The 24,163-nt window shown below is 32.9% G+C and overlaps 2 protein-coding genes across 5 annotated transcripts; both read left to right on the top strand.

The window, feature by feature from the left end:
• Positions 1-3,518: 3,518 nt before the first annotated feature.
• On the top strand, positions 3,519-7,171 carry LOC124836917 (zinc finger protein GAI-ASSOCIATED FACTOR 1-like). Its single transcript, XM_047312164.2, has 4 exons — positions 3,519-4,344; positions 4,424-4,820; positions 4,898-5,106; positions 5,667-7,171. Exons 1-4 carry the CDS (start codon positions 4,230-4,232, stop codon positions 6,470-6,472), a joined length of 1,527 nt encoding a protein of 508 aa, XP_047168120.1. The 5' UTR covers positions 3,519-4,229; the 3' UTR covers positions 6,473-7,171.
• Positions 7,172-11,900: 4,729 nt separating this feature from the next.
• Positions 11,901-21,834, top strand: LOC124836918 (putative protein phosphatase 2C 55). Of its 4 annotated transcripts, none has more exons than XM_088104619.1 (5): positions 11,901-12,350; positions 13,133-13,457; positions 14,277-14,426; positions 19,750-20,040; positions 21,115-21,834. In XM_088104619.1, the coding sequence occupies exons 1-5, from the start codon at positions 12,040-12,042 to the stop codon at positions 21,154-21,156; spliced, it is 1,119 nt and encodes a 372-aa protein (XP_087960745.1). In that variant the 5' UTR covers positions 11,901-12,039; the 3' UTR covers positions 21,157-21,834. The 4 variants fall into 4 exon arrangements, with proteins under 4 accessions (XP_087960745.1, XP_087960747.1, XP_087960748.1 ...); XM_088104621.1 differs by lacking the exon at positions 21,115-21,834 and adding an exon at positions 21,034-21,069; XM_088104622.1 differs by having other exon boundaries at positions 11,902-12,350; positions 21,224-21,834.
• Positions 21,835-24,163: the final 2,329 nt, after the last annotated feature.

Raw genomic sequence — 24,163 nt, forward strand, 5'->3', positions numbered from 1 at the left:
TATTTTACTCATACAAGGAACTACGTAGGTTATCAGGTTATCAGTGAAATATGATATAAATGAATAAAATTAAAAAACAATAATTTTAAAAATAAAATTTTAATGAGGGGCAAAATAGTAAAGGAAAGGTGGAGGAAGGGGCAAAATAGTAAAGGGGAGGTGGAGGAAGAGATGTGTGGGGGTGGAGGGAGCAACACCCTTATTTTATAGGCTTATTATTGGACTGATGCGGAAATGGACTTTTATCAAGAGGGTGTTACTCCCTCCACCACCACACCTTTCTTCTTCCACCTCTCATTTATTATTTTGTTCCAAAGTAAAATTTTATTTTTAGGGTTATTATTTTTTAATTTTATCCATTCACAACCTATTCCACTAATAACCTATTCTAGTCCTCTGTAAATATACAAGTTGCAAAGGTTGGTGGTGGTGGAAGTGTCGCTCTCGTGGTGCAGTGCGTGTGTTGTTTCCTCCAGGTGCGCATTCGAATAAACCTTCAAATAAAACCCTAAAATAAAAAACGTAACCTTTTAAACGGAGGTGACATCCTTCAACGGATGTCAAGATCCTTCAACAGATGTCAACATCTGTTTTTCCTTAAACGGATGTTGACATCCGTTGAAGGATGTCACCATAAAGGTTACGTTTTTTATTTTAGGGTTTGTTTTGTTAGTTTATTCTTTATTTTGGAAATATTTTAATTATTTAATTTAAATGTTTTGATTTATTATTTTTGAATATATTTTTAATGTATTTTAATAATGTAAGGAAAACGAAGAAGAAAGAAATCGAGGAGGAGAAGTGAAACGGAGAAGACAAATTGCAGAGTAAAATGGAAGATAAATTGTTAAACGAAAATGAGATGAAAAGATTGGCTGCAGGGAGTAAAGTAGGAGAACTAGGTTTGAAATAAATTAAAATAATAAAAGTAAAAAATTTTAATATAAGAATATAATTAGAATTAAAAAAAATTGAGGAGGTGGAGGGAAAAATGTGATGGTGGAGGGAGTAACACTCTTATAAAATTTTAGTTTTTTAATTGAATTTTCACCGTTTTTTGGTTTATTTAAAGTACGAAACAATTTTTAAAAAAATTAAACTCTTTCGATTAATTTTTAATCAAGATTATCTTTGGTTTTTAAACAAATTTTTATTTATTTCTTAAATCGAAACTTTTTAATCTGTTTATTTTTCTAACTGAAAAGTTCAAATTAGTTTTCATATAAAAAGTTACTCAAAATCATACTTAAATTTTCAAATGATTTCCAAAGTACAGGAAATGAATAGGGATATTTTTTTTTTCTTTAAAAAAAGAATCGATATTTTTATTTTGTTCTTATTGAAGTTTTCTTGGCGTCTTGACTACTTTATTTTATATCAAAAAGGACTAAATGTGTCACAATGTTAGTTCTAAGAATTATGATTTATTGACGGATAAATCTCCAGCAAAAATATCAATGTTCTAGAAATTTATTGACATTCACAGTAGGTGTTGTAAGTGTTGACAAAATCATGAATAAATTTTTTTTCTGATAGTGTGTATTGTGTAAGTCCTCTAAAATATAATAAAAATATTTTAGATTTTTTTGAGTAATATTTTATTTTTTAAGTTCTTATTGACATAACTTTTTTATTTATTTAAACAAGCTGTTACTTTTATTAGTATGATTTGAATGATATTATATTATTTAAAAACGAAAATATTATAACATAATTTAATTATAATTATAGTTGTCATATATCACTTAAAGCTACTAATCTATCATTGGAATTATATATATATATATATATATATATATATATATATATATATATATATATATATATATATATATATATATATATATATATATATATATAAATATCAGCACAATAGGAAATTTTACGAGAAAAATGAGAACTAAACTTTTCAAGTTTAAGTTTTGCATTTCAATTTTTCTTTAAAGCGAAATTGTTTTGGTATAAAGAAGTATAAATTTTTCAAAACTTATCTAAAAATTTAAAATTAATCTTGGTATTTTAAAAAACATAAATCACTACAAAAATTTGGTAAAATTATCAGTAAAATAAAATTTACTCACAAAATAAATTCATTGATAAAATAAAATTTATTGATACATTTTAAAATTTTAATTACCAATAAAAAGTTTTGTTGATAACATATTTATTAATAAATTTTATAGATAAAATGGGAGTCAAAATTTTGGTTTTAGAGTTTTGGTTTTTATGATTAAATTCATAAGTAAATTCTTCGATGATGAATGTTTTTAAATCGACAAATATGTTGTTAACTTAATATTTTGATTTTTTTTTTAATTTGTCAATAACTTAAATATTTTAAAATTTGTTAATAATTGAATTTTTAAAATTTTTTTGGTAAATAAACACTAAATTTTCTCTCAAAACTAATATAATGTATTTATAAATAAATTGGATATGGATGAAAAAAAGAAAAACGAAAAGGGGGAAGAGGCATTTAATAAAACATACTTTGCTGAATCATTTCAAGTCATTTAAATAAAAAAAAATTAAAATAAAATAAATGAACGAAAATTTTCTATCCGTTAATCTTCTTTTCAATTTCTTCCACTCTAATTATTTTCCAACAATATGAATACGTTAAATAACATTTTAGAACTCGATTCGAATTATTAAACGATGGTTAAATTGCATAATAGATCCAAATTATTGATCAATTCTTTTTAAAAATATAAATTATTAATTTTTTTACCAACAAATGAAAATAAATATGTAATTAAAACAGAATTTTACTACCAAAATAAATTTCTCGATAAAACACAATTCAGTAAAAAAATTTAAATTTTAATCATTCATAGAAAATTTTGATCATAAATAATCTTTCACAGGAAATTTGATTGATAAAATAGATATAAAAGTTTATACTTTGAATTTTGACCTTTGTAGTTAAATTTGTCAATAAATCATTCAATTTTTAAATTAATCGATAAATTTATTAATAATTAAATTTATTTGTAAATATTTCAATAACTTATATTTTTAAAAAAATGTATAAATAATTAATTTTCTTAACATTTTTTGGTCAATAAATGCTAATTTTTTTATGAAATAATAAAATATGTTTATAAATTAATTCATGATGAATAAGAAAAAAAAGGCAAGAAGATAAAAATAATAATAATAGTGATGAAGAAGAAATAGAAGCAAATATATTTTAAAACACAAATTTATCATTTTTTTTCTAAAACATATTTTCCTTATAATTATTTCAAGACATTTAAATAAAAAATTAAAATAAATTAAAACAACTAAAATTTTCTTTCGATTAATCTCCTTTCTCAATTCCTTCAACTCTAATTATTTTCTAACAAAACAAATACGTTAAATAAAATTTTAGAACTTGATTCGAATTATTAAACGATGATTAAATTGCATAGTAGGATCCAAATTATAGATCATTTCTTATTTTCTAATCTAAATCATTAAATGAATATATATCTAAGGGTGAAAAGAGATAACTCAACGTGGACCACATATTCTTGTTCACCTTACTCACACGGAATATAATAAAAGAAATCTAATAATAAAAAGCAACGGAAACGTGGCGAATCCAGAGCGGCGCAAACCAGGAAAGCCACCGTGTGTTCTTTGACTTTGTACTCCTTTGAGAAATTGTTTTGTTTTGTTTTTGTTACCAATATTCATTGTTTCGCCAATGCTCTGTCTCACTGTCATGTCTGTTGATACAGAATACGGATTCAAACTAAGCAAAAACTCAGAGCGCCAAAAACACTTCTCCTTCACTCTCTCAACAGTGTGCGCGCATTCTTCTCTCTGCTCCTTTCTTCCTTAACCCTTTCCATTACTACTAACTAATCAATTTACATTGCTCCCTAATACTGACGAGTTAACTTCAGGAGAAGTAAACAAAAAAGAAAGGAAAATGAATTATAGTGTGAAAACTGAGCAGTCTTTCGAGAAACTAGTAGCGTGAGAACTGGTGAGAAAGACTTGGTTTAAGGATTCTCGTTGTTTGTTCCGTTTTAAGGTTAATTTTGTGACATTATTGGAGGTGGTAGGTAGGTGAAGAGGGTAAATGAGAGAAACGAGGTTAAATAAATATTATAAAAAACTGTGGAGGTTGACCGGTGGATATTAGAGTAGTAAGTAAGCAGTAGAATAGAAACCCTAAGGAGAAACCAAACCAAAACATTATCCATCTCAGAAGTTTGTGAATAGAGTGAGGTTCCATGTCGGTTGATTTGGACAACGTTTCCACAGTGTCAGGGGAAGCAAGCATGTCTTCCTCTGGCAATCAAACAAAACCTGCTCCCAAGAGAAAACGAAACCTCCCTGGCATGCCAGGTACTGAACTCAATCAAATCGATCAAACAAAACAAAGCAACACTATTTAATTTAATTATTATTTTGTTTGTTTTGTCAGATCCTGAGGCAGAGGTGATTGCTCTGTCACCGAAGACGCTGTTGGCGACGAACCGGTTCGTGTGTGAGATATGCAGCAAAGGGTTTCAGAGGGACCAGAATCTGCAGCTTCATCGGAGAGGTCACAATTTGCCGTGGAAGCTGAGGCAGAGGTCCACCAAGGAGGTAAGGAAGAGAGTGTACGTGTGTCCCGAACCCGCGTGCGTGCACCACGACCCTTCTAGAGCCTTGGGGGACTTGACGGGGATTAAGAAGCACTTCTGCAGGAAGCACGGCGAGAAGAAGTGGAAATGCGACAAATGCTCCAAGAAATACGCCGTTCAGTCGGATTGGAAAGCGCACTCCAAAGTATGCGGCAATAGAGAGTATAAGTGCGATTGTGGAACCGTTTTCTCCAGGTTCTTTTTTTACTCTCTGTCTCTCGAGATTTTTGATTCTCTTTGTTAAGGCTCTGTTTGGTTGTTGCGATTTGAAGGAGGGATAGCTTCATTACGCATAGAGCGTTTTGCGATGCGTTGGCCAAGGACGGGGCGAGATCTCACACTGTTGTTACCAAGGCTAATGAGGAGAATGATTCAATGGTTTTAACCGAGTCACCGCCGCCGGAGGGTGCGGCGGCTGCAGCCACCACCCCTGCGCAGTCAAACAGTGTCATATCTTCTGGTGTGCAGACACAGAACCCAGGTAGATTGGACGATTAATACCTTACTAGGGAAAAACATGCGTTATTTTTGGTTTTGTCGCGTGTGATGTGGTTAAATTAAAACTAGTCAACAAAATCAAAGTTATGTTTTTGTTTTTGTTATCGAATGTGAGCTCGGAGGTTAGTAGTTTTTTGTCTGGTATTGTGTTTTGGTTTTACTTGTGTGCGATGAAAAGGATGGAAGAGGGAAGTAGTCGGAGACTCCATGGGCCAATTAAGTAATGGAAATTAACTTAAAAAGGTGTTCATTGGGACTGGGATCTGAATTGTGCAATTGACATCAAGGGATGTTCAAAGATACAAAGCTAAAAAGAGGAAAAGATTTGTTTGTTTTTTGGGTGGAGATAAAGGAGGGCGAAGTGCGTTATAGTAGAGGAAAAACTATTGTTTTGTTCTTTTCTTCTGAGCTTTTAATCTAACTTAAAAAGAAAGGCATCAACTTTCCGACTCTGCGTTTTCTGTTATTTAATTAATAATAGTTCATTCTAATAATGCTGTTGTTGTTCTCTTTTTCTTTACCTTTTTTCTTCTGGCGTTTCAGAGTTACCGGAAAGCAATCCCCCAGTCATTGAGGAGCCACAAGCTACTACTGCTATAAGTGGGAGCTCTGGCAGCAAAAATAACAGTAGTACCAATTGCTCGGCAAGCAATGTCGGTGCTACTAATAATAGTAATAGTAGTAGTGTGTTTGCAAGTTTGTTTGCTTCTTCAACATCTTCTGGGGCTCTACAATCTCAAACACCAGCATTCGGTAACTTAATTAGAAGCATGGGGCCTCCAGATCACCGTGCAGATATCACAGCTCCCTCTTCGTCTGAGGCCATATCCCTTTGCCTCTCCACCAGTAATGTCTCACCAATATTCGCAACAGGAGGGCAAGAGCACCGGCAGTATGCCTCGCCTCCGCAACCTGCCATGTCAGCCACTGCATTGCTGCAGAAAGCTGCTCAAATGGGTGCTGCAGCCACAAATGCCTCTCTGCTTCGCGGGTTGGGCATTGTGTCATCATCTTCAGCTTCAACTCCATCAGGGCAGCAAAATGGCCTGCAATGGGGTCAGCCTCAGTTAGAATCTGAGAGTGTTTCGGTTCCTGCAGGGCTTGGACTTAGTCTTCCATGTGATGGTGATTCTGGACTGAAGGAATTGATGACGGGGACACCCTCCATGTTTGGTCCTAAACACACGACTCTTGATTTTCTAGGACTGGGGATGGCAGCTGGTGGAGGCTTATCTGCGCTCATCACATCTATCGGTGGTGGTTTGGATGTTGCTGCTGCAGCTGCAGCAGGAACCTTTGGTGGTAATGGGGAGTTTTCTGGCAAAGATATTGCAAGGAGGAGCTCTTGACATTTTGGTTGCAATAACTGCTTTTATCAGGGCAAAAAGTTATCTACGACTGTAGAATTAAATGTCGTCTTTGTGTAGAGTGTTTCGTTGCAGCAGCAATGATTAGGAGTATTGGTAGCAGTATGATAGAGCATGCACATATGGAGCTATGCAAGAAATTATGCGCAATGGGGAAATTTTTGGACTGTGTTGCCCCCTTTTGATGTGAGGGAAATGACTGTATTTACTGTCTTTGAAAACGGAAAGGTGGCAAATTCCAATTAGTGGCACAAGTTACAATATTCTTGCTCTGTTCTGGAGGACGGTTAGTTGTGAATTAGGGTTATTTGCAAAGTGTTCCAAATTTGATATGGATGTCGTAGGTTTCGGCGACAGTGCACGATTGAAGTTATCATCTTGGTCACGACTTCTTGAGCCTCCACAGTTTTGATCCAATTTGAATTTTGCCGTTGAATGCTTTGATCCGTAGCTGTTGGCATAAATCAGGAAACTTTCATTAGTATAGTTTTCTTCTACTTTCGATTTATTGTAACGAGGTTGATTTTTATCCATGCCCCATTGTTTTGTAGTTAATGTTTGATAGAATACTGGTAAGTAATTAATGTTTTGATGTAAATGTCATAAATTGTTGTAGCATACTTTGTATAGTTAAAGATTATTATAAGTACGTTCTTTTAAATTTGGGATTTAATTTGGTAATTAATTTTTTATTGAGTATATTATATATTATTAAAGTGCAACTTTAGATATAATAGGAGGAAATATTAATTAATTGCCAAGTACCATTAAGTATGGATTTACTATCATGGGACATTCTTAAAGAATTAATTAATACTTTCTTAAGTTAAATATAATCACTTTAATAATTATAAGTAATCTCAAATGTAATAATCTCAAAAGTCAATTATTTGATAACGTAGAGTGTTTTAAATAATAATATTTAATTATTTTATTTCAAAAATATTAAAAGTATAAATAGAATTTTCTAATAATGAGTTTCATTATTTAAAAGTTTTATTTCTCTAAAACTTTTCTCTTCAAAAATGTTTTTCCTTCTCTTTAGAGATTCTCACACTTTACTCATTTATCTAAATATCAGAAATAGTCTGAGAGATCTTGAGATGAGATCTTCCTTCCTATCCGATTGATTTCAATTAAAGAATAAGTTGATTTCTGTTTTTTTTTCTTCTTGAAATTAGATGTTTGTGCATGTAAGAGGTTTTCTCTATTATTGGAGGTATGAATCTTCTATAAGTCTCTCTATTGATTAGTGACACTGAAGATATGTGCTGATCAAGTTGTTGTGAATTGTAGGAGCAAATAGAGATCCTGGAGTCGTAGGAGAAATTTTACAGTTGTTAGAATCGTCATAACATCATTCAGGTAAGGGAAGCTTGTTTATTTTATTTTGATTGGTAGACAGGTTGTAATTGATGCTTGTATGATGATGTAGTGTTTGACTTGTGAAATTCGATTGAATTAAGAATTCTAGTATATTGAGTTACTTGTAAAAGTGGTGAATTGAAAATTTGATGAATAATGGTGTGTGGTTGTTTTGTTGTTGTGACAATTGTGTTTGGTAAATTTGAGAAGGTAGATTGAGTTATTATAGTTTATAAATTGTTATAGAACTTTGATTGTGATTAAGTTAGAAGAAATGTGAGTTTTGGGGTATACAATGGGGTTTTGACAGGTCAAATTCTAAGGTTATGGTTTTGGGGAAATTCTATAGCTTTGAGAACTGTTTTTGGGTCATTTAGGACTTAATTGGCATCTTACTTTGCTAAAATATGGTTTTCATAGAGAAAGAATTGTTGTGTGAGCTTTTGGGTACTAGACTTGGCCTAAATGCATTGATTTCATATTCAATTGAGCAAATTGTGTCCAAATTTAAGTTATAAATAGGTTCATTAATCAAATACAATGCTAAGGATACCAATTTGGTCATTTGAATGAGTTTAAATTACACTTAGATCAAAAGTTTATGTTGTTGTAAAAAACTGACATAAATAATCAATTATCAGGTTAGATAATAATCGATTATCTCAGTCTACAATTCGTTTTTTCTTCAAGACTCTCTTGGATAATCAATTATCCTACCTAATAATCAATTATCTCAGTCAGAGTTCTTTTCTGGTTTGAAATCTCTAAATAATAATCGATTATCTTATCTGATAATCGATTATTTCAGTTAGAGTTCATTCTTTATTTGAAAGTTCTCTAGAATAATCGATTATCAAGTAAGACAATCGATTATCTTAGAAGAAACAAGGTTTTGAATGCCTAACAACACCTGTTTCTTTTATTTCCTTAGTTATTTTATGAGTGAAGCTTTGTTTAAACTTTGTAAAAGTGCTAGAGATTGCATTATGGAAAGGTTAAAATTTGTCATTAAAATTCTACGTGGTGAAAGAATTTTAGCTTAAACAATTTTTTTAATGATTTTTATATTCCTCATGGATGGTGTATGATTTGCATAATACACTTGATTAAATCACCTATATGAGTGTCGAGTGGGGTCACTTGCATGGTATCTTAGATCTCTAGAGCACTCATGAATATCGGGCACGCACATGAACAACAAGGATTGTGGAAGTGTATTGTGATTGATAAACCTCTAACACACGTCAAATGTCTTTGGTTCATATAACTTGTTATACCAACTACATTATGTGTTAAGCTTCTTGATCTAATATTAGTTCTTATAGTTTGTTATACCAGCTCTAATACATTACATCCTATGAAACCTAAGATAAAAATTTCTTATATTTCTTTTGCAATTTGCAATACAATACGTGGAAGATTGTTATAAAATAATAATAATTGCAAAAGAAACGTTAGTTTTTTAAACTAGGTCAACAATTTTTTTTTATTAAAGTTCATAAGTGTCAACGGTTAGATTTTATTATTCATTATTGTTGACAAAATGTTCTTTAGTGTAAAGTTTAGTTTTTTTTATTATTGTAGCAACAATTAAGTTATCTTTTCTCTTCTCAAAAGGAAACTTTATTCCTCAACCTATCTTAGTTTTTCTTCCTATCTTTTCTTATCTCTTTATATTTTGGATTTATTCTTTTACTCTATTTAGAGTTCCTTACTCTATATATATATATATATATATATATATATATATATATATATTAAACATATTACATCAATATATATTAAATAGATTACAAAATCGATGTGCTCCAAAACTAATCTAATATATCTAGTTGGAGCTAATATAATGTATCTAGTTTACATTAGTGAGTATAATATTAACATGTATTTAATCATGATTGTGGAAAAAGATAAACAAAAAAAGTAATAACTTAAAAAAGGAAAAAAAAATTGATAGAAAGAATTCATGGCACAAAATTTCAAGCAAAAAATCATGAAAGAAATACAAGTTGATGTTTTAATATAATTTTTTTTACATTTACTGCTTATGCAACCTATGTAAAAAAGAATATACTAATTTCTAAATATAAAAAGTACTCTAATATTTACAAAAATTATGTTATTTATTTTCTAGATCATGTTAAACTTATTAAAATTATAAATAAATGTTAATATCATATCACTTATTAGTGTCACTTGAGCTGAAGAGCCTTAGCGGAACTTGATGTCTAATAGAGTCTATTTTTTCGTTGTAGCTAAGTGTGAAAGAATGGAAATGTCGAACTCACGTGTAATGTGTCGAAACAGAAAACAAATGCTTTTAAGAAAAAGGTGCGAGAAAACCAGTGTGTTTTATTGACATTAACTTTAATATAATTTATTATTTTCTGATGATAATAACATAGGAGACCCCAGCTTTAATATTACTTTTATTAATTTTATGTGATTTTAAAATTAAAATAGGAATTTAACAATTTTCAACATCTAAAGTGATTTCAAAATTTTAATTTGATGAGAAAAAATAAACTCTTGCTAATAAACATATCCCTCCAGTCCTTTATATCTGTAGTTGTGGGAGACCTCAGCTAATTGAACAGAATTTGTTTGAAATTCTTTTAATTAAGCAGATAATGAGAAAGATTAATTATTTTTGAAATATGAATTATTGATATAAAAAATTTAACTTTATTTTTTATTTAAAGCATTAAAATTTATTATTTATAAATCATATTTTTTTTTATATATCACTAATTTTTATATTTTTATTTAATGGAAGATTTTTAATTTCTAAACTAGATAGAACTTGCATTACTAGCCCACGGTATAGTTGTTCCGTTCCCACCGTCTCGTCTCGTATACAATATCAAAATGCTTTACGTTCCTAACCTAACCTTATTTTGTTTTATGTCACCACGAAACATTGAAGAATAAAAGAAACTAGGATATTTTTTCACAAGGAAAAACGTAAAAAGTAATATCATTTTTCTTTTATTTAGTAAAAAAGAATTCAAAATGTAAGTCATTCTAATGATGTTAAAAGGTAAAATTATCATTTAATTTAATTAAATGTGTCTTATTCTCCCGTGTTTTGAAGAGTATTTTTTTTATAGTTTTATTTAAGGTGAAATTAAATAGGTACGTTAGGTAGTTTGAAATAGAAGGAAGTTTAAAGTTGTCTAATCAATTTGACTTTGAGGGAATCTTGATTAAAAAACAAGAATCGTAATAATTCAACTAAAAGAAAATTGAGCTTGACCAAAGTCTATTCTTTGTATATGAATAGACTTAATTAACTAAATAAGATAAAATGCATAAAGAAATTAAAACTACAGTTTAGTCTTGTCATTTCAAAACTTTGAAAAGAGAAAAGAAGTTTTGAATAAAAACCAGTTTGAATGAGCTAAGAAGGCATGGATCAAGTTATTGAAATTCAAATATTGAATTAAAAAAGGTTTTGTAAGAGTTGTTTAAAAAATTGTGAAGAGATATTCTTTAAACTCAGAGATAATTTATATTGACATTTTTAAGAGATCTTAAATATATAAATAATAATCTATTCTCATATAAAATTCTTAACATATATTCAAATGTAGAATTCTTATTGTAGAAAGAAAATTAATTTCCAGTGTGATACATCAGTCCGTTCCTTACCATTTAAAAAGTTACTAAAACCTAATTTTTGATATTCTATACTTTTATAATTGATTTTCTAGACTTAGTAAAATTATCACTAATTATTATTTTAACCGTTATAAATTAATAAAGGGACTCAAATATGAAACTCGTATAAATCAAAGACTTAGCTGAATGAAATAATAAAATATTCTCAAATAAATCAAGACCAACAACTTATTAAACCTTAATTCTATCGCACTGTCTTAATTTTTATTTGGTGTGTTGTCCAGCTGTGTTCGTTGTTTTAGCGGGACTTAGAATTTTAATGTAACAAATAAATGAAAATAAAATATTCAAATTTGAATTGAAAAAAAAAACAGAGATAGAGATGTAATAATAAAGAGGCCAAACATTGGAGAAGAAATCGGAGTTTTGTCTCTTTCAATCTCCCACCTCAAGATTTTGAGGCTCCAGAGGAACCGAGACATTCTCCTCTATCTTCGGGGCTTCTTCTTCTCCCATCTCAGCTTCACGTTTCTCATTTCTCACTCCTCATTTCTCAGCATTCCATGGCAGCTTCCACTTCCAATGCCGTTCTTCTCGGAGATGTCTACTTTGACGAAGTCACCGCCAAGCCCTCCGGCGTTCGCTTCCGGGACAGGACGCGCCGCGCCGCTTTGCGAGCTACCGTCAATCTCACAAGATTGCAACCCTTGAACAGTCTTTTGAACTTCGGGTGCTCCACCTCCAATTCAACTTGGAGGAGTTGGAATCCGAGCTCGCTCCTTGTTGGAACCAAGCGCTCCTCCTTTCCTTGCTGCTCCGCCGATACAGCGCCTCATGTTCAACACCTTTCCTCCTCCACATTTTCACTCGACCAGTACGTCTTTTCTCTGTAAACCCTTGTTTTCTTCTCTGAATTTAAGTGTGTCGTTTGCTTTAGAATACTTTTAGGGTGAGACGTGTTGTAGATTCTTCGTCTTTGGTTTTAGTCATTGTTTCAGTACACTTGCATCTTCACTTTAAAATGGAAAAATCAAAACGTGAAAGCTACTCTCTCCGTAGCTTCGAACTTGCGTGAGTCTGGTGTCGTAGAATGGGAATCAAACGCACGCTTAAAAAGATTAGAAGTAGTTTGGTTCCCGTATCATTTTGTCCCTCTCTATGGAGTTCAGCGAGGACCATAATCGTTATTTTTAACGTATGGAGATTAAAAACAACTTTAGACCGAAACCTGAGAGACTTCAAATATATTTTACCCTGTTTTTGGTGTGTGTAATGACGGTAAACATGAATAAATGATGAAAATGAACATCTTGTACTAAAGTGGCTGATGGTTGCACACCTAGGAACTAGAAAGAGAGTTACGTATGATGTTTTTATTTTAGAGGCAACTTTTATTTTAGTAATTTATTGAAGTTATTTTAATTTATGACTTTGTTCAGCGATGGTAAAACATTATTTGCGTTAGTTTATGAGAAGGTATTAGTGGGAGTGACGTTTTCTCTAGACAGAAGTGAAGGAATTTTTTTACCAGAGTTAGGAGCTACAATGGCCTACCTACATATTTAGTATCAAGATTGAAGATGAGGTTTCCTCTTTTAATTTATGTTTCCCACAATTACAAGGTAGACATGTTAAATAATGATTTTTTTTTTCCAGAACAAATTTTGGTCCTGAGAAGTTGAAGTTGTTTTCGGGGTCATGTTACCTACCACATCCGGATAAGGAGGACTATGGTGGAGAGGATGCACATTTTATTTGCGTAGATGAACAAACAATTGGTGTTGCAGATGGTGTAGGTGGCTGGGCAGATGTTGGTGTTAATGCTGGACTGTTTGCTCAAGAACTCATGTCCCATTCTGTTAGAGCAGTTGAAGAGGAACCAAAAGGTTCTGTTGATCCCGCGAGTGTTTTAGAGAAGGCTCACTCATTTACAAAGGCCAAGGGTTCATCAACAGCTTGTATCATTTCCCTCAGTGATACGGTATAGTGTTATTTTTATTTAAATTTGTTACTATTAAAATAGTTTTCTTCCTTTCCTGTTGGAAGCACTGGATGTGTGCAGACTTTTTTAATTGCATTTTTTTGCTATAAATTAAATGTCTGTTTCTTTTTCACTCGGTTGACTTTGTCATCATTACATTAGATCATGCATCTCCCTCCCCAACATCTGCATTTTGTCACATGAATGGTTTTCTTCCTTTTCTGTTGGACATTACTAGAGGTGTCTGGATTTCGTTAGCATTTTTAATGCTATATATTAAATAGTTGTTCTTTTCACGTTGTTGACTTTATCAACATTACATTAACATTAGATTATGCATCTCCGTAGCATCTGTATTTTTACGTCATATGATGTCTAATGTAAAATCTTGTACCATAAAACTAGATTCTTGTCTACGTCCAGGATCGGACTTACTTACTGTTACGTGTTAGTGATGAGTTTAGCATGTATCTACTGTTAGGTTCCTTTGAAATCAATATCTAAATGGCACAGGGGAAATAAAATTAAAGCTTGCTCAATATTTTCCATCTTGTTTTTCATGAATTTGGTGACATTGTTCTCCACTATACTCATTTTAATATACAGTTCATGCATGAACACATACACACATATCTTTAACTCTTGTCTAACCTGCTACTAAGCCTTAAGATATTGATGTTTTAGTGTGCATCATGATTGACTGAAGCCCATCAGTTCACAACCAATAAAATCTGGGTAGCTAGTTTTTTTAATATGAAAGGAAGTGAAAGAGTAAATCAAATGATTGATTTGCTTACTATGTTTGGTTTCTTGGTCCAGGGACTGCATGCCATTAATTTAGGTGACAGTGGGTTCATTGTGATTAGAGATGGATGCACCATTTTCAGGTCCCCTGTTCAACAGCATGACTTCAATTTTACGTATCAACTGGAGAGTGGCAATGGATGTGATCTACCCAGCTCTGGTGAGGTATGTTGTCACTAATTTCACACATGATTTACTTCTAAGGACATTACATTGGCAATATGGAAATTTCCAACATGGGGCTCTTATTTGTTGAGGCTGTACCCTCTTACCCGTTTCTGATAGCATGCATGCCAGGGACTTTTTGTTGAGACAGTATAGTCCAACTCTTACTGTTTCTGACAGGATGGCTCTGGTGCCAAGAAACAGAGTTTGCAGAACTTTCCTCCAATCTCTTGTGATTAATGTGAACAAACTGAAAGATTGGCATTTGAAATTTCTTTCATATCCTAATTATATTTTCTGGTTGATTTCGTAAAACACGAGGTTTGATTTTTAAAGGTAATAATAAAGAGGGTTTTTATTTAATTTTAAATGAAAAAAAAATACAAGGAGAGGGGAGTGAAAATGAAAGGTGTATCTCATTTTCAATATTCCCTTTTGTATATTAAGCACATTTAAGATGACTTGGATGTGAGATCAGAAAATGTTACTGAATTGGAGGGGTCGGGAATGTCACCTCCCAAGGAATTTAGAGAAGAATGATTTCTGATTAATGTTTCCTGGTGCATTATACATCCATATATAGGGAAAGTAAAACAGAATCATAACAGAATGGTAAAGGAAATAATCCTATTGCAATTTGACAGCTCATTACGAAGAATCTTTGATAGATTGTAAAATCTTTAGTGCACGAAGTCCTCCCAAGCAGAGGGAGGTTTGGTACTACGCTTGGGCCTTTTATTAACATCCATTGTAGGCCCATTCGTTAATGCTGCAGTTGGGTCTATGGTTGCTGGACTCCTATCACTCCCTGGCTCTTGGAAAACTACCTTGTTCTCAATGTAGTAAGTGGCAGTCAAGTCAGCCTAATCCTCCCAAGTGGTGTCTTTAGGAGGGAGTCTTGCCCATTGGATCACGGGGAAGGTCACTAGTATTTCCCATTTGGAATCCAAAATGGAAAGTGGTTGGATAATTAACTTGGGACTAGAAAAGATAGCAGGAAGGTCCTTAGTAGTGGGAAAGGGTCTATGAGGTAATTTGAGTAAGGAATAGTGGAAAACTGGATGAATCTAGGCAAATTCAAGCAAAACCAAACAACAAGCAACATGACCAACAACTTTCATGATCTCAAAAGGGTCATAAAAGCATTTGCTCAACTTTTTTATAAGGGGATCCCAAAATAGAAACTTGATGGTAAGGGTACACTTTTACTTATATCAACACAGGCCTTCATAGTTTGTTAAGCCTTATGCAATTTGTAAGTAAGAGAGGCAAGTAAATCTTCCTATGAAGAAAGAAGGCAGTCAACAATTTCAATGTGGAGGAGCTAGGAAAGTAGATGGAAATGATGGGAGGACATTTCCCAAAAGTGGCTTTGAAAGGTGTGATTCTTGTAGCAAAATGGAGGTGTTATTGTATCACCATTCTGCAAGGCTGAGAAATTTGAGCCATTTAGAAGGTTAACTATTGACATAAGCACAAAGATGTAGGTCAAGCTCCCTAACAAGGATCCCGGTCTTTCCATCACTTTGAACGTGATAGGCTGTACTCATGTGAAGCGGTACAACTCAACCTCAAAAGCTTTTACCTAAAGTGTTGATAAAGAAAGGGTCTTGATCAAAAGATAAGACTTCTTGGGAACCCATGAAGTTTGCAAACCATATCAATGAAGCTAAGAACAACTTTGTTGTAGTCATTGAAATGTGTAGGGAGAGGACAAAAATGTGCACCTTTTGAAAAATGATCAACAACAACTAATATAATTGTGAAACCGGAAGATGGTGGAAGTCCGATTATGAAATCTAAAAGACAAACCTCCCATGGAGCAGTAAGAGGAGGTATAGGTTGCAATAAACTAGGGGTCTTAGTGTTGTACTTTGCTTAGGGAAAACTGAATAGTTAGTGATGATTTGGGTGATGTCGTACTTCATTGCATGCCAAGAGATATTGGTAAGTTAGCTAAGAGCCTTTGCAATTCCCATATGGCCACCCAAGGTAGAAGCGTGAAATTCAGTCAATAGCAAGGGAATGAAAGAACAATTATTAGGAAGCCAAATACTACCTTTGTAAAGTAACAAGCCATCAATGATTTTATAATTAGAGTGATAAGAGGGTGAAAGAGAGACCTATTGTTTGATGGAACAATATGCGTTTGAAGGAGGTAGTTATTGCTTCAAATTTTCTAGGAATTGAAATTGTAGAATGGAGAGAATCCAACTAACTAGAGTCCATTTTACAGTCATGCATATGAGAAAGAGCATTGACAATGACATTGTGCTTACCTTGCTTTAATTGAATGGAGATAGAAGGAGAACAAAACATGAAGATAAAACACTTTCAATTTGTCGAAGAAGATGAATAAGAAAAGAATGTAAGAGAGAAGCTTACGGGTTGATGGAGGAAGCCACACCACTTGAAAGATCTTCAAGATAAGTGTTAAATGGAATTGTCACTTGATCTTATGATCCAAGATAAGACTCAAGAAAGAAGGTGCTCTCTTTCAAAGAACTCTAGAAGTGCTCTGCAAAATCTCTCTCAATTCTCATATATTTAAAAGTTACTTATAAAGAGAAGAGACGATTATTTGTAGCCTAAGATCATCTCCTAAATGAAAGTATAATATGCATAACTTGGAATGTAAATGTAGAATCTAGATACTTTAAGTGTGGACGAAATTTGAACTAGACAAGGTGGGAAAATTTAAATTAAGATTCAAAATTTAGATCTAGATAAATGGCTTACATTTGTCCATGTTTCCTATACTTGTGTCACACTTCGCATGCTTTCTTCACACTTGTGATGCTTAGCTTTTTCCTTGACTTTTGTGAGTATGAAATACGATTTTTGGAATGTCATCAAGGGGCCATGTGAATTTGGTGAAACCCTTCAACAAGGTCAACTTTTGTGAACCTTGAAGCAAAATACAAGTCTCCAAGGAACTTGTCTAAGGTGGGAACTGGAAATTGGTCCTTGATCATAAGCACATCTAGAGAACAAAAATCCTTGCATACTCGCCATGCCTGATTCTTTTTATGATTAGTAACACTGTAAAGGAGAATGAACTTTGACTGGTTGAATCAAGCCAATTTGATGCTTGATTTCTTGCTTCTAAAAATGTACATAACAGTATGGTGAAACATTTACTGGTGCAACACTGAGAAAGAGGTAGATGTGGTGGTTAGTAGTTCTTGGTGGGGGTAAGGAGTGAAGGGCTAAAAATGGGTGCAAACTGTGTGATCAGAGTTTGCAGAGAATCAAGTTGGTCGTGGCTTGATCAATGTTTAAGAAGGAAGGGTTAGGAGTAAGGAAATTAGAGTTGGGCTGAAGTTGGATATGAAAGTAGGTTGGTAAGTGTTTAAAAGACGTTTAATTTAATTATGAGTAATCTTAGTTGGGACAGAACGACCATGTAAGTCAGCTCATGTGGCATTCTGCATAAAATGCATCGTAAGACGAGAGTAGTCCATAATAATTGTGTTGAGGGCCTTAAGCCAATTTACTACAAAAAAAAATAAAAATCAGCTCTTGCAAGGTCAATGATGATAAGCTAAACCTAAAAACTTTGACGAGAAATACAAAAATGCCCTTGCAAATAGTGGAACAATTAAGTTTATTTCCATCACTGGTCGTGACACTCATTGGTGTGGTAGCTTGAGGTGTGAGGTTGAGAGAATGAACCATGTGAGATTGGATAAAGTTATGAGTGCTATCGCCACTGACAACACAATAAGTTGGTGAGCATTAAAAATATTGACAATGCTTTGCACAGATAGAAAGTAGCAGAATTGCTTAAGTCATGGGATGGGTTGGTATCAAGAAGAGAAGGATGAGAGACAGGGCCATGTGGGATATCTTTGTTAGCCACAAATAGGAGGAATTTAAATTTGCATTTGTGGGAAGGTTTCACAATTGTAACAAAGACCACGATTGCGACAATATGATAATTCAGTTGGGGTGAAGTGTTTGAGGGGTGTGATGGTAGGGGTAGGAAGGGTAACGATACGACTGAAGTAGAGAGGATAAGGGGATCAAGGTGGTGTGATGGGAAGATGGGGATCAAGGGTGGTGAAACTTTTTGGCTTCAAGTAAATTATCCTTTTAACTTGGATGAGGGTTAAGGGCTAGAGGGCTTGAACCTCATCGTGGATGCTGACAGAGAGGTTGGAGATTAAACAACTCAAGGAAAAAGGCTGGGAAGCCGACAGTGTGATTAGCAAGACTCTCGAATTTAGAGAGGCAGTGGTTAACAAAACTATGTTGGTTGAGTTTAGTTTAAATAAAGTACCTTTAGGGTCATCATAGAAAGAAGGCGCAAAACGCAATTCAATGCTTAGAGAAAATCTGCCCAAGACAAGATTTTGTTATTATTGCTATACATCCAATAATACCAACTAAGTGCAGGGTTGTTAAGGTAGAAGGCTGCTATTTGGGAAGCGTTCACCAATAGAGGTAGCATGGTAATCAAATAATTGGGATATTTTAAATATCCTAGGCATATCGTCGGATCCATCAAAATGGGAAACATGGGCTGAGGGTGAGAACTAGTGCTATAAGTAAACGGTTTAGAGTAGGTTTCTGTGTTGGAAACTTGACTGATGTTCTCATCAATTTTGGCGTGGAGGGGGCTCTGATCAGTTGTGAGGGTAATTTGGTTCTGGGTAAGTTTTGCAACAGCGCGTCCTATACGAGCCAGTGCCTCAACCCATGTTTGAGCACGGATCTGGTTAGGGTCAGCCATGATGGATGCAATGAAAGGACCAATTTATATGAGAATAGAAAATGTTCCTGAATTGGAGGCTCAGAATGTCACCTCCCAAGGAATTTAAGGAAGAATGATTTCTGAATAATGCTTCTTGTCTATTCATAAAGGTACGAAAAAGCAAAACAGAATCATAAAGGAAATAACATACTTTAATAGTTATCCCATAGCAGTTTGGCAGTTCATTGCTAAGGATCTTTGATAGATTCTGAAATCTTTAGTGCATGAAGTCCTTCCATCCAAAGGGACTACTGGTACTACGCTTGGCCCTTGTCTTAAACATACATCGTAGGAAAATCATTTGATGATGCAGTTGGGTCCATGGTTGCTAGGCTCCTATCAGCTTTGCCGATGCAATTTTTATTTGCATGAGTTTCCTCTTTGCTTTTAAATATTAATCTGAAATTATCCTGCCGAGTATTATTTGGGTCTTGGCATAGTTAACATCCTAGAATTTTTTTCATAGGAAGCCTCGGAGAATATTAAGTTTCTGTATTTCAAAACAAGTTCATATAATATCTCTGGAAAGCAAACAGACTAACAAACCCATCACAATCACATATCCAGGTATTCAAAATATCTGTTGTGCCAGGAGATGTTGTCGTTGCTGGAACAGATGGATTGTTTGACAATCTGTACAATGATGAGGTTGCTGAAGTTGTTTTGAAGGCAGTTAGAGCTGGACTAGAACCCCAAGTAACTGCTCAGAAGATAGCAGCACTGGCTCGTCAGCGAGCACTGGACAGGAATAGACAGACACCATTTGCTACTGCCGCCCAAGAGGCTGGGTTCCGTTATTATGGTGGGAAGCTTGATGACATAACAGTTATAGTGTCATACATAACTGGCTCAACATATGTGAGTTTTTCACCATCTTAGCTTTGTTGCATTATATATATTCCTGTTTATTTACAAGGGCTGGGTTTGTAGCCTTGTCTGTCATTTTTGTCCTGAATGTGCTACTTTTTCAAAATCTTCTGTAAAACTTGAGTTGCTTACATGCTATAGTGATTTACCATATATAAATTTCTTCCCAATGACGCCTTCATCTTCTTGCTTTGCATTTTATACGCCACAAAATATTTTGGCCATCTGATTTTTTTTTTTTCACGAATGTGAATAGCTTTAGTATAACGATCAATGATCATCCTTAAAGTCAACTATCCCCTGCCAAACAGCAGCTGCAAAACCATATTCAATTCTTTCTTGTGGGACCATATTATTGTAGTTACACGCCAACCCTTTGGCCAAGCTTGGACCTTTGAACCAGATAGAGGTTAATGAGTCGTGTCAATATTTATTTTTTGGAAATGACACAAATTACCCTTCGGTATGGTCAATTGAAATTTTATCCCATTCTTACACAAGAAATGCGCTCTATTCTACTGAATGCATGCCATTAGTTTTTTTGTTGGGTACTCACAAGCATGAGTGTGGATACAGTGTCATAATGGATCTGCTAGGGGTTTGACTAGGACTGGGGCTGGTTTTTGATTTCGGCAGGATAGTCCTTCATGGTTGTGGTTTATGTCTGTGTTGTTACAGTTAGGAATGGTGACAATGTCACAATGGAGGTTGATTTCGGAGGGTTGTCTTTTGTAGAGGTTGATGGTGTTCTTTTCTGATTAGTTTGATTGAAAAATGGTTTGTTTCCTGAAAATAATTGCATTTAAGATGGTTGGTGAGGTTGATTGTGGCTCACAACGGGAGGACTTGATAGTGTGTAAATAGACACAGCAGCGGTCTATATTTTAGTTGAGTTTCTGCTATTTGAGGTTTAGGTTTTATTCAGATAATTTTATTTGGTTCCGATATCTGTTTAAGATGGGACAGATGTTGTGTGTTAAACAGGTAGGATGGGGTTTTGCATAGTTCATGTGTTTTGATATGTAGCTTCTTTTATGGAGCTTGCATGTGATGCTGTTTGATCAGGGGTTTAATTACTGGTGCAATACGGGGATGGAGCTCTGGTGAGTATGTTGGCTCTGTTTTAGTGTGCTCTTGGCTGAGGAGTTGTGTTCATTTTCTTGTTCTGTTTCAGTGACGGGTCAAAACCAGGGGATTGGAGCGTATGCTGAGAAGCTTTCATGGTAATAAATAAACAAGGGAATGTTGGTAGAGATATTGCAGGGGAAAATTGTCATCTGCAACCACTACAAAATGCAAGCATAACCCCGAAACTCAAGCAAATACAAAATGAGTACACGGAAAGGAGGAATGACCCCCTCCCCCAGAAACCGCTAGCAAATGCCCCAATGGTCCTTTACTTTTATTTATGTTCTAGGATTATCATGGTTGAAAAGTTTTGTTTAAAAATATATTTCCATAGACATTTATATAAGTAAATAAGAAAGAAAAATAGAAAAACCTTTTTCCATAAACTATAATTAATTTAGGCCAAGTTAAACTTAATTTTTTAAGAGAAGTTAAATGACCAGTTTTTCTAAAAAGCTGATTTTAACTTAAGAGAGAAATTATTTCATCTTACGTTTTTATATAAATATTTATGAAGAAACTAATTCGTATAGCACCAAGAATACGTCGTTGGGAATATTTTGGTAATAGTTTGGAGTGCAAATTTTGGGTCAGAATGGAATTATGTGTTAAGCTGTTGTTGCTTGGTTAATGCAAACATTTTCTGTTATTGTTATAGTTATTATTCTTATGAATTCAAACGTGAATTTAAGTTTTGCATTTGATAAAATTAAGGAAGTTAAAAATCATATAAGAATTAATATTCATAAATCTAAGGTTAATATTTTGAGTAGTTAAAAGTGGTGTTAATATTTTATGTACGTTAAATTCATGTCTCGTTGTTATGACTTTTTGGAAAATTCTTTTCTTGATAGACCATAAATCTAATGTCTTAAAGTCTGGGATAGAAGTTGTGTCAATTTCTTAAGTTAGATTCAAGTCCATTTTGTCTCTAGATCCATCAATTACTTTTGTTTTCCTGTCTCTACGTAGCAGGAAATTTGTCTGTGAATTTATGCTAGTGATTCCTATAATTTGAGATTTAGTTTTTGTAAACATAAAAGTCAGTTTATATTGTAAAAAAAAGAAAGCATTAATTTACGATATGCTTTTGATATACATCTGCCGCCTTCCCCCTGCAACAGTATCACTGTAAAAACATTTACCGGCGGAATACTTTTGTGGGCATTTGAGCCTAATGAGTATTGTTTTAATAGAGGATACAACATCCTTTACTTGAATTGTTATTTTGTTAAATTAAATAAACGATTTATTTACTTGCGTTTATTACAATTTTATCAATAATTTATTCAATAGTTTTTCGCTTACAAATAGCATATCAGAATTTAATTGAATGAATGAATCATATAGGATTTGTTAGAATCTCCTTAACGTAGCAGGGTGCATGGCGTTTTTATGTCATGTCGTTGAGAACATAAGTGCGAGAGCAGAGGCGATGAGGTGAACATACTAAAATCATAACTACAGAGTTCTGTAAAATATTCTTGTTGCATCAATCACGTGTCTGCATGTTTAGGCATTGCCTTGTATATTTTGTTTTTACAAAATCTTAAAAAAATAAACAATATTAGGTTAAATGAGAAGGAAAAGAAATGAAATTATTTTTATGGTCGGTAGTTTCTTGAAACTCATGCTAAGTATTGGATTGGACATTAAAAAGTGCATCTTTGGTGCAAGGTGAAAAAGACGGCATAAATTAAAGTTTTTGTTTAGTCATTGCCATCTATCAAACGTGTCTTTTTATTTTTTGTCCTATCCTCAAATTTATTGTGGGATACAACCATTGGACCCATCACACAACACATTTTAAAGCCACCAGACAAGGTTGGCATCTTATATGAAAGGCCCAAATTACAAACTTTAAGCTCCCACTTTTACTTTTTTTTCTTCCCTCAATTTCTTGTCCCTAAATTGCACTTTTTTTTAGCTATATGATATCATCGAATTGTTTTTTTTGTTTGTAATTTTGTTTTAAAGGAATGAGATATATAATGAAAATGTTTTATTTTTGTTATTTGGATATGTATTCGGATAGATGTAGAAAAAGAGGTGTCGGTTTCACATATATAAATATATCGAATATACTATAATCAATATTTCTAAAAAACAAATGCTAATCACATTTTTTGTATTTTTTATTTTTTATATTTAATGAAGAGTATCGGTACTTGCAATTATTTCAAGTTAACCACTAAAATTATGTGCCTATAATTCAATTTCACTATTCAGGAGAGGGACAAAATTTAAAACCTCCAAGAAATTAACTGTTGACAGAATCTCGTAATTGAAACAATGCTGACTGATTTTCCCATCAAACACGGGTCTCGCTAATCAGGGTTTAAGGAATTCCTAATTTTTTAATTAATAATATTTTTAATAATTGATTAGTAATTTGTTTAATTTCTTAATCAGGACATTGATTAACATTTACATAATTATTAAAGATAGGAGTTTTTCTTCCTTCACCACTATTAAATGCTCCCTTCACCACTCTATATCTAATTTGTCCTTTATAAAACGGATGTCAATGTTGACATCCGTTTACATATTTTATATTTTAGTTTATTGTTTTTATTTAAAAATAAAAAGAAAACCTTAACGGACGTGACCACATCCATTTAAGTAATTTTATAAAAAATATTTAAATAATTTATTAAATAATGATACATAAATTAAATTAATAATAATTATTTTATTAAATAAAAAATTAATTTATATATAATAAATTTTAAAAAAATAATAATATTTATATATTAATTTAAAATATAATAAATTAATAAACTAAAAACTAAAAAAAAACCTCAACGGATGTAGCACATCCGTTAATAGATCCGCTAACGGATGTGGCACATCCGTTTAAGTAGATTTATAAAAATATTTAAATAGTTATTTAAATAATAATACATAAATTAAATCAATAATAATTATTTTATTAAATTAAATAAAATCAATTTATATATAATTACGTAATAAATTTAAAAAAAAT

The sequence above is a fragment of the Vigna umbellata genome, chromosome 1 (genome assembly GCF_029865625.1).
Source record: "Vigna umbellata cultivar VRB3 chromosome 1, Vumbellata_1.0, whole genome shotgun sequence".
NCBI lineage: Eukaryota > Viridiplantae > Streptophyta > Magnoliopsida > Fabales > Fabaceae > Vigna > Vigna umbellata.

Excerpts from the sequence above, each read along its gene's own strand:
- LOC124836917 (XM_047312164.2), top strand. The coding sequence starts at position 4,230 with ATGTCGGTTGATTTGGACAACGTTTCCACAGTGTCAGGGGAAGCAAGC. Across the intron at positions 4,345-4,423 it reads AAACCTCCCTGGCATGCCAG|ATCCTGAGGCAGAGGTGATT; the intron begins GTACTGAACTCA and ends TTGTTTTGTCAG. Across the intron at positions 5,107-5,666 it reads TGTGCAGACACAGAACCCAG|AGTTACCGGAAAGCAATCCC; the intron begins GTAGATTGGACG and ends CTGGCGTTTCAG.
- LOC124836918 (XM_088104619.1), top strand. The coding sequence starts at position 12,040 with ATGGCAGCTTCCACTTCCAATGCCGTTCTTCTCGGAGATGTCTACTTT. Across the intron at positions 13,458-14,276 it reads TCATTTCCCTCAGTGATACG|GGACTGCATGCCATTAATTT; the intron begins GTATAGTGTTAT and ends TTCTTGGTCCAG. Across the intron at positions 14,427-19,749 it reads ATCTACCCAGCTCTGGTGAG|GTATTCAAAATATCTGTTGT; the intron begins GTATGTTGTCAC and ends TCACATATCCAG.